This window comes from Asterias amurensis, chromosome 19 (genome assembly GCF_032118995.1).
Source record: "Asterias amurensis chromosome 19, ASM3211899v1".
Lineage (NCBI taxonomy): Eukaryota > Metazoa > Echinodermata > Asteroidea > Forcipulatida > Asteriidae > Asterias > Asterias amurensis.
This window is the reverse complement of record NC_092666.1, coordinates 12293724-12304612: the sequence shown is the minus strand read 5'-3', so window position 1 is coordinate 12304612 and position 10889 is coordinate 12293724. Positions and strand designations below refer to the sequence as shown.

Genomic DNA, 10889 nt, shown 5'->3' with positions numbered 1-10889 from the left:
TACATAACTTTGTCAAGATGGTCTGGGGGTCGTCCGAGAGTGTCGGGGGTTATCCTGTTTCTTTATTAATTTGTTTACGTGTTAATATCCTTTTTACTGTATTATATGATGTGATTTTCATTTTAAAAAATATTTCATCTTCTCATTTTGGAGGTTTTGAGGAAATAAATATATTAATAAAGTCTAAATTCATTTAGATGGTCCAAACTTTGGGGGTTATATAAAAACTTAAAGACACTGTCATTGGTAATTTAGACCATGCAGTCTTCTCGCTGGATCTCAGAGCTCAACTGTTATTATGCACACAATCACAAACCTGTACAAATTTTAACTCTAGGCCATGTGTCATGGTCGTCGAAGTTGGGAGATAATAATGGAAGAAAAAAAAACTTGTTATACGAAGTTGTGTGTTTTCAGATGCTTGAATTCGAGACCTCAAATTTCAAATACTGAGGTCTCGAAATCAAAATTCAAATTAATTTTTTTTATTGAGAAATTACCTCGAAGACATTAAGTAGGGAGCCGTTTCTTACAATGTTTATACTACCAACATCTCTCCAATGATCGCTAACAAGTTGTTATGCTAACAATTATTTTGATGAGCAATTACCAATAGTGTACAGTGCCTTTGAAATTGAGTTCGACCCCTCGCCCCTCCTACCGTCGACGTCGGTGATCGGACTCGAGACGAACAGTCATCAAACCGCTCAAATTGCTCTGAGGTTAAATCTGTTCTAAAAAAAATGTGGGCTTCGAAACTGCTGGTAAAATCTCACTGTGATATGTAAAAAAAATTATTTTCTTCTTCAAGACATTCAGATTGCTCTGCGACTAACTCTGTACTAATAGGGAACAAGGATTTCCTGAAGTTGCTGGAGTAAAATCTCAGCGTGATTGGAGTCCCCCCCCACCGACAAACTAGCAGTGCAGTGCAAAATATTCACTAAAAACACACGGAAAATACAAAATTGTTAACATTAATTTAAAGGGCCTTTTATTTATTGACTCTTGAACTCACCCCGAAGCCAAATTAAAGGAACACGTTGCCTTGGATCGGACGAGTTGGTCTATAAAAAGCGTTTGAAACCGTTTGTTATGAAATGCATATGGTTATAGAAAGATGTGTTAAAAGTAGAATATAATGATCCACACAAGTATCACTCCAAATTGCACGGTTTTCATTTTACGTCGCGAACTAAAACGGTCGGCCATTTATGGGAGTCAAATTTTTGACCGTGTTTGTCGACGAGGCAAAACGAAAACCACGCAATTTCGAGGCATGTTTGTGTAGATCATTGTATTCCACTTTTACAACATCTTTCTGACCATACCGATTTTATAAAAAAAACGATACAGAACGCTTTTCAAAGACCAACTCGACCGATCCAAGGCAATGTGTTCCTTTAATACCCAATCAGTGTAATATTATTTTTCCAACCGTCAGAGCATCAATCTTGAACGTAATTTAATCTGAAAGATCTTGAAAGATGTCTACACCTCGCAGCAAATAGGTTTAAAAGCCATTGGACACTTTCGGTTAACAGTGTTGTCCAAGGCCCATACTTCGTGTATCACAACTTTTATATAAAAATAAGTAACCTGAGAAAATTTAGGCTCAATTTGTTGGTCATCGAAGTCGGGAGAAAAAAACAACAACCATGTTTACGCACGTTTCGCCGTGTTATGACATGTGTTTAAAATAAATCCGTAATTCTCGATATCGAGAATTGATATTGTTTTAATGTTTTCTCAAAAAGTACATCATTTCATGAAATAATATTTCAAGATAAGTCTTTCACCGTTACCTTCCTGTAAACCCTGTAAGCTATTTGTAAATCTGTGGGAAAAAATATGTTCCGAAAGTGTCCGACGTGTCATCCGAAATACAGAAAATTGGAAGTCAACAACCCAGGGTCACAAATTGGCAATTTTGTCTTCTTCACGGAACCGCCGTTGGGGCTCTCCAAAATTGTAAGTTATAGATTTTTAGGGTATACAATAATAACAATCCTCACGCTCCGTTTTCTGCTATGGGGTGCACCCTATACAATGTACAATGTACTTTACAACAGCACAAGATGGATGCACCTATAAAATCGTGTCCGCAGACAATGTTTCCAGGCCTATATCGGGTCCGCAGACAATGTCCTTTTTTACAATTCATTCCTCCATGCTACAATCATGGTGGATAGACGCCATGCTTAACATCGCCATTTTTTTTAAGATGGAGTGACACATTGTTGAATCGAATAGAATTGAGTTAAGAAACCACTAGCTGTCGTACAGTGTTATTCTTAATGCTCACTGCCGCGTAACGCGTCCTTGCAAAGGTAGTGGGCAGGCATAATAGATAATAGTATTGATTCCATACGCTCATCAATGCTTCCATGACAATCGCGACTTAAGCCCCACCTTCGTGGAAAACAGTATGTCACAACTCGGACCCAAGTCAACTCGGACCCAGGTAAACTCGGACCCTAATAAACCCGAGTGCAAACTCACTTGTAACAATATTAAACTTTACTCCATTTTTTAAACATTTTTTTCAAACTCTGGGTTTGGTTTATTAAGAAAAAAAAAAAAATAAGAGCCTTAGCATTATTTGCTGAAAGAAAAACATAATTTAAAAAACATTAAACTTTGCAAAAGTCTGAGTTCATTGCTCTGAATCATTGATATTCTGCAAGATACTCATTCAAACAAGAGAGGAAATTCATTTTGTGAGAAAAGGGAAACGTTGTCAAGTACAACAATTAAGATGGTCCTTGACGTCTATAGATTTCTTGGACGCAAACAATAAGCATGCAATAAGTATGACCTTGCAAATAAGAAAATCATTTACATGCAAACTTATAAGTGTCAGTCCTGTATGCTTCGTTTTTGAAAGGGCAGGGGCACAAAGGCATCGTCTCCCTGCGAAAGGGTACCCTATGAGGAAATTGAATTACATTTCTACTAGGGCATTTCAAGGGCACCAAGGCAATGCCGAGGTGGCATGTTGGAGACAGTCGCCTTTGGTTGCCTCCCTGTGGAGTATCGGGCTTAGCACCTTCGTCACTACACAAAGTCGACGTGTGAAACACGTCGGCTTTGGGGACGAGTTGACTTGTGGGGGGACGAGTTAACATAGGAACGAGGTGTCTCCGGGACGAGTTGACTCATGTACAAGTTGATCCATTTTCGATCTTCGCGGGGCGGCTGAATGGAACTCAAAATACCGGTAAAAGAGATCAGTGGGTACACCTTTCCGACAGTTCAGCAACGACTACGTTGACATTGAGATCCTCCCAGGAAGCTATACTACGGACAATACCCTCTGAAAACGGACTAATGTACATGTGCCTTCGTTGTTGCCGAAGTTTTTAAACTCTTGACCAAGTTGGAAAAGGAGGACCGGGCGGGGCATTAATGGACGACAGGGTGAACCATAGCAGCACAAAACAGGGATATTCAAGACCTCGTCAGCTCCTCGGACAGACAGTTCCATTCAAGATGCTCAAGAGGGTTTTTCTGGTCATATTATTGTCAACCGCTTCACTCGTTGTCTGTTACTGTGAGTACCGTTTATTGTGGCTTCTTATAGGGGCCATTTTGAAGTACAGAAAGTGCTTATTTATACTTACATCAACTGTTTGTGAGCAAAAGTCAATTCCGTAATGTTCCTTTAAGAGCGATAACTAAACGTAGGCCATACCTATTACAAATAAAACTGAGTTTTATCTTAAAGATGGAAAATTTCGGTAAACAGTATTGTCCAAGGCCCACACTTCGTGTATCACAACTTATTATATAAAATAACAAACCTGTGGAAATTTAGGCACAATTGGTCATCGGAGTCGGGAGAAAATAACGGGAAAACCCACCCTTGTTTTCGCACGTTTCGCCGTGTCATGACGTGTTTAAAATAAATCCCTAATTCTCGCTATCGAGAATTGATAATGTTTTAATGTTTTCTCAAAAAGTAAAGCATTTCATGGACTAATATTTCAGGAGAAGTCTTTCACCATTACCTTTCGTAAATTCTCGATAATAAATTATCGAGAATTGATATTGTTTTAACGTTTTCTCAAAAAGTAAAGCATTTCATGGAATAATATTCCACAAGAGAAGTCTTTCACCATTACCTTCTGTAAACCCTGTAAATTATTTGTAAATCTGTTGGGACCCTGCTGATGGCCGATCGATCTCAAACTTCTACAGGTGTGTCAGATCATGGAGGAATGTGCCTATAACTCCAGCAACTGTTTTGTTAGCAAACATATTATGTTCCATGCCTGAAACTTCACGGAGGCAACGAGGACGTTTGCCCCCATGCCCCTTGGTCATTGCCTTGAATTGATGCCCTTAAAATGCTCGGTAGACATTTACAATTCCATTATGAGGGTGCCCTTTTCCAAGGGGAAAAAATGCCATTGATAGCGTCATTGCCCTCAAAAGGCAGTGGACACTGTTGGTAATTACTCAAAATAATTATTAGCATAAAACCTTACTTGGTAATGAGCAATGGAGAGCTGTTGATAGTATAAAGCATTGTGAGAAACAGTGCTGTAGTTTTCGAGACAGAAGTCATTTTTCACGAATTTGATTTCAAGACCTCAGAATTAGAATTTGGGGTCTCGAAATCAAGCATTTGAAAGCACACAACTTCGTGTGACAAGGTGTTTTTTCTTTCATTATTATCTCACAACTTCGACGACCGATTGAGCTCAAATTTTCACAGGTTTGTTAATTTATGCATATGTTGAGATACACCAACTGTGAAGAGTAGTCTTTGACAATTACCAATAGTGTCAACTGTCTTTAAAAACTTAAGCATACAGGCCTGGTGTTCATTTAAGTTTACATACAAATGGTTTGGGAGAGGGGCTAATAGCTAGTCTTGGTGCAAGACGTTTCTCGTTTCCTTTTCACGCACACCGCGGCCAATTCACCAACAGCGCCCGCACCGACTCAACCCGCACCGATGCGCGCTGTCGGTGAATAGACTGTGCAAGTCTCGCGCAGATTTGAACTTCCGGGACCATTGTGGTCCCAACCTTATGGAGTTTTACGTTGGGGAGATTTTGTTTCGTCCATTACTTTAGTTTAATATAGTTTATGACCATAAAAATGACATATGTTGTTAAAAATGTAGTACTAATTAACAACATATATAAAAGAAAAAATAAAGTCAACATAATAACGAAGAAAAACCGATAATTGAACTTGACCTCAGGTCAGGTTACTTGTAAAAATTTAAGAATTTGTGCCCATCTCTGATCACGAAACTTACGCAGACGCTTGTTTTGGCCGCGCGGGGTGGAAAGCCTTTTCATTGGTCGCTTAGGCGTCGGCTTCCTCTTTAAAATGCGTCACGCGTTTATCTAACGCCCTTGCGACCATCGTGCGTCCGCGTATAAACCAGCTTTCAGTAGTTTCACATTCGGGCGTAGATTTACAAAAGTGGTTTCAAAACATTTAAGATCAAACCAACATCCTTGTCCCAGAGTTTTACTTTTGTCTATACATAGACTTTAACCGATAATTGTGTATTTGTTTTAAAAGCTAAATATAATTTAAACAAGCTCTAACGGGTATTTTTGTTGTTCAGATTCGGCATTAAGAAAAAATTTAAGCGAAGATTTGATTCATAACAAAATTAACTTCTTCAGTTGTCGTGTTTTCTCGCTCCGGTGCGCGCGAGACTTGCACAGTCTATTGGCCGCGGTGTGCGTGAAAAGGAAACGAGAAACGTCTTGCACCAAGACTAGCTAATAGCATGTGCCTGGGCTGGGAAGGATGTAGGGAGAAGATTAGGGTAAAACTCGATTTACCTGAACAGACAATGGGCCAGATAAATAAAAACTAGCATTTGCTTTTACTAGTCTTTTACTTAAATCCTTATAAATAAAAGTAAGCCTTAATATTGCTAGTAATTGGTCGAACTAGTAAGTAAAATCAATGCTTGAGGGACTCTTCTTATTGAGATGTAAATAAAACCGACATTTTACTATTATCTGATAGTTTCACAAGATACTGGGCCGTGTACAGGCCAGCATTAACAAAATGTCGACAAGTTTAAGATCAGGCATGAGAATTTGCTAAAATCTCTATAAATAACCTTTTACTGGAAAAACACCATTTACTTGAACGGATTAGTAAGTGGTCGGAGAAAAGCACAATAGCGGGGTATTCAGGAGTATAACAATAGAGGCATGGACTCGCTGATCAATAGTGATTAACTGAAATGCAGGCGGGGCAGTTTCCACTTAGTCAAGTTTTTGATGGCGGCAGTGGCTATGATGAGGAAACAGCCAGCCTCTCCACGCCAGCGCTCCAGAGATTGGTTCTTTTAGAGCAATTAAAGTACACAACAAATTTATAAGTAACATTTATCGTTGGATCATTAGACCAAGGGAAAAATAACACTTTAATACTGACCCGATACCGAGCCATATATGCAACACTGTTGTTCAAGTAAAATCTCAAGCTCCTCATGCAGTAGCTTGTAAAAATACTAGTAATTGCTACAGTATGTTAGTAAAATGTCGTTTTTATTTATATGTCTATAAGTGAAAGGTAATCCCGCAAGCAAAATGTTCATGCCTGATCTTTTACTTTTCAGTCTTCTTGCTAATGCTGAACCTTTAACTGGATAAGTAATTGCTAGTTTTTATTTATCCGGCCCAATATCACGACAATAGAAGTGGACAGCGTCGAGGCACAAGCTTGGTAGCAGGGCAGCGTAAGACATACTTTTTCTTTTTTGTGAAAAATTATGGTACATTTTACCGATCTCATACGAAAAAAGGCTCAGTCTTTAAAAATATGTCAGCGGGCAATTTTGAAAAGATCCGCCTCTTTTTTTAAATGCAAGACGCTTAGTTCCACATGCATATTTTTTATTGCTAAGGTTGGACAGTTGCCCAACCTGCAAAACCAAAGCTTTGTTTCTATACTCCTGTGACGTCAGATCTGTTCAGAAGACCTGCATAACCAAACATTTGTTTTTATTCTTACATGTGCGTAGTTTTGTTGGATAACAAGCCATCAGTGATGAGAACAAGCAGAACGTTCCTTCAGCAACAAGATGTGTCCGGAAGGTCCAAAACAATACAACTTGCACCCCAGAGCATCTACAGGCCTACTACTGCAGCAAACGCTTCCAGGGGTCACAATGAGACAACGGTAGTATTGCCCCTGCAAATCACAGATATTACAAAGCCAACGCTGATCAACGTGGATGTGGACACGAATGTGAACGCCCTCTACGATCGGCTTGTGATAGTGACGGCAATATCCGACAACCATATAGTCGAATCAATGGGAATGATCAAATCGGCACAGACTCACATGCCCCATAAACAAATTTATGTTTATAACTTGGGACTCAACAAGGAAAACATCAAAAAGGTAATAAATTACAAGTGACATTTTTAATGAGAGACTTTGGAACGCTAGGTGGCAGCAGACTTACCAGGGGTGGATTACACAAAGAGTTAATCGACCCCTGGTATTAAACTTTTCATTGGTGGCGCATTACTGAAAACAATATTGGTAAGTCTACTGCCTGAGAGTTAACAAGAAAAACATCAAAAAGGTGACAATCGAGAGTTTGCCATTTTGTTCTTGGTGTTTCTGTTTCGTTTTGGGGAGGCGAGAGGTCGTTCAGGAGATTCCCCGCCCCGGAGAAATTTGGTCACACATAATGACAAACTGTGTACATGTACAAACTTCTTCTGATAGCGCCCTCTTTTGAAGCATCATCCTATAATAATAGAGCACGCCTTTCCCATGAGGGGGACAGAAGTTCTCCAGCAGAAGGAATTCCCTTTGACGCCGTTGTGGCAGGGGAGTCTGTTCCACAAACGGCGAACGGTAAAATGGTGAAGAGAAAAAGAAAAAGGAAAAAAAAGCACGAAAAAAAAAACCCGCTAGTGTTGTCCGTCATACCACTCTTGCAAAGAGTCATAGTTATGGTGGACAGCTCTTTTTAGAGGAAAGACGGGTACTTTCAACGAGTCATAGAGTAAAGTTCTTTACAATTTCACTAAAAAAGAGTGATACGTGACGTTCAATCTCAAAAGAGCGAAACTGGCATCACAAAACAGTGAAAATTATATATATATATATATTTTTTTTTTTTCGTAAGAGTATAGACACATGCTGCTATCTTTGATGACGCACAATGGAAACGTGTCCGAGTGCTGCGCACAATGCACTCTCAGCCAATGATAGCTCTTCACACGTGCAACCATTTCATTAGCGATGCCAATGGTAACATTTAAGTTTCTGTTTCCTTATACTGTAGTTGAACTCCGTTTGCAACGTACACGTGCGTGGGTTCGACTTCTCCAAGTACCCGCCTCACGCCAGGATTCTGTATACGATGGTGTGGAAGGTTGTTATAATGCGCGTAAGTATAAAATAGATCCGCTTGTTTCTGCAAATAAAAAAAACCCATTATATTTGTTTCATGAAAAATCACCTATCACGGCAAGGCAACGGTCGCTTCAAGGTGGGGGCTTTACCTATAACTGATTTGGGCCGTCAACCCAAGGAGAACGCTGCCATCTACGGGGCTGGAACAGGGTTCCCCTTTTGACAGTCAGTTAGGATCGGCAAGGGGGTGTCATCCACTGGGGCCAGAATGGTAGAGCGGCCGGAGCACATACTAATATAAACAACTTTCAGGACGGATACCAATAAGCCATTTTGAGATAATCATGATTAAGGTTTGTCTGCACGATTTCGTTAAATGCTACAAAAGGGACTTTTTCGGAGACCGTTATTTTTGTACAACGATGATCATTTTTATAGTCCGAAATTCCTTATTTCTGAACAATTAAAAATTCACCTATGGTTTTTGTCATTACAATTAAGCATTCCTCGTTCATACTGTCACGTTGTTGTATTTTTACATGGCTGGGTTTTCACGATATGACTTTTTGAAAATGTGCCCTCCAAGCTCATTATAGGACTTTTCCGCACGGTGCGCACTGACTGTGGCTGTATTCTCCCCATGGCTCTTCTCCACTTTGACCCCCTGTCCTTAGAGTTCCTTGCAATGACTTCAGGCAGTTCAAAGCCATTTGACACAGTAGAGCTCTGTCACGACTTGCGCGGTTGGCCAACAGGTGCGGGCCCGCCCTCACGCTGGTTACACCTCTTGACCCAGTTTTAATCCTTCTTTCTCCCCCACATGGCCAAACCACCGTCAGCCTGTGCCTCCTTAATACGGTGCCGATCCCCTCCTCTCCTCCTTCTCACCGACAGCACGTCAGCCAGGCAAAAAAAAACCACCACACATCCACCTGATCATTCCACTCATCTCTCCTCGTTCCATCTGCTAACTATTTATTTTTCCTTTGCTTTCTTCTTTTCAAACTTACAGGAGACATTGGCCGAGTTTGGTACTATCTTCTACGGCGATGCATCCGTCCGCTTTAAGGGACCATTGAGTAAAATCATGCCGTACCTTTATCTCCATCACGGCTTTATGGCACATCTGCTCGGCTTCGACCCGAAAATCACTGGGGAAATTCCACACTACTACTACATGACACACGAAGGGATGTTCAAAGAAATGGGTCTGGATAAAAACGACTTCTACAATGTCACAAAGTCCGATGCGCCTTATTTCAGCTTTGGGCGGCTCCTACTCGCGAACAGTACCGTGTTGTGGGAGAAGTTGCTCGACCCTGTCTTAGAATGTGCGTTAAAGCCACAGTGCATTGCACCGGAGGGTTCTAGGAGGAATAATCACCACTATGACCAGTCTCTGGCGGCTATAGTTATATATAAGAACATGAGAAATGAGTGGACTGAAGATAATCACCACACCAAGCAGTATGACACGGTGATTGAAATAAAACGGTCGAGAAATGATGGTCATGGGGTTAAAATGTGCTAAATGAATGCACCGACTACTGTGTGTGGCCCTTTTCGAAACTGCGGCTTCAGATTCGGCTCAGGCCTGCTTGACCCTGCGGATGTTTTGCCAATTATAAGGTGCTAAATAATTGGGTCTCAAAATTCATCACTGCAATTATACCTATCTTTCTGAACGTTTGTAAATACTTGGGTAGTACCTTGTTTGGTATATACGTGCGCTATATAAGACTTCGATATTATTATTATTATTATTGCGTACGCGATCAGGGCGTCAGACGAGAGGATAGACTTGACTCAAGCCCCGTTCTCGTGCGAGAGATCCCTAATGTGTAGCTATCGTGGTCCCGCGTGCGGAACAGGTTGGGGAATGCAGAGCATCACAAAATAATAGTTTTCTGGCGATGGTATGGGATTGGGACTTGAGTCAAGTCTAACGAGAGGACGGAGCCTGAAGCCGAATCCAAAGCCGGAGCGTGGTTTCGAAAAGGACTAGTTTCAAACATGGATCTGATAACAATTGAAAAGTGCACACTTGTACGGGCTGTGCACATCTTATCTCTCAGCCAATGATAGTACATTTCTTCAAAGATGGTGGCCAATGACGTCATGTACAATCCCTCTGTTGACACATATTCTAGACCCCCACATAGGGGGTGGGGCGTGGAGGAATCAGGTCCATTTATTGATGCAGGGCCCATTTTTATATAGAGTTGCTTGCAGAAAAGGTAGCTTAGTGCAACAAAGTGTTGCTTGCCAGTACAGTGTATAAGGATACCAGCCAAACTATCACATGTAAACTTCGTGACTGGTGTCTTGCTCATTTCTGTTAAGCAGAAAGCTGTTAAGCAATTATGTAAATTTAACATCTATCACAGTACTGTATGCTTAAACGGAAGGTAGACGTTTGGTAATTGTCAAAGACCAGTCTTCTCACTTGGTGTATCCCAACATAATCATAAAGTAACAAGCCTGTGAAAATTTGATCTAAATTGGTCATCGAAATTGCGAGAAAATGA

General features: G+C 40.6%; 1 protein-coding gene across 2 annotated transcripts; it reads left to right on the top strand.

Moving 5' to 3' along the window:
- The first annotated feature begins 2721 nt into the window (after positions 1-2721).
- On the top strand, positions 2722-10885 carry LOC139951431 (uncharacterized). 2 transcript variants are annotated; one of them, XM_071950330.1, is made up of 5 exons: positions 2722-3553; positions 7010-7392; positions 8291-8395; positions 9374-9885; positions 9991-10885. In XM_071950330.1, exons 1-5 carry the CDS (start codon positions 3409-3411, stop codon positions 9995-9997), a joined length of 1152 nt encoding a protein of 383 aa, XP_071806431.1. In that variant the 5' UTR covers positions 2722-3408; the 3' UTR covers positions 9998-10885. The 2 variants fall into 2 exon arrangements, with proteins under 2 accessions (XP_071806431.1, XP_071806430.1); XM_071950329.1 differs by having other exon boundaries at positions 2723-3553; positions 9374-10884.
- Positions 10886-10889: the final 4 nt, after the last annotated feature.

Excerpts from the sequence above, each read along its gene's own strand:
- LOC139951431 (XM_071950330.1), top strand. The coding sequence starts at position 3,409 with ATGGACGACAGGGTGAACCATAGCAGCACAAAACAGGGATATTCAAGA. Across the intron at positions 3,554-7,009 it reads TTCACTCGTTGTCTGTTACT|TTTTGTTGGATAACAAGCCA; the intron begins GTGAGTACCGTT and ends ACATGTGCGTAG. Across the intron at positions 8,396-9,373 it reads GGAAGGTTGTTATAATGCGC|GAGACATTGGCCGAGTTTGG; the intron begins GTAAGTATAAAA and ends TCAAACTTACAG.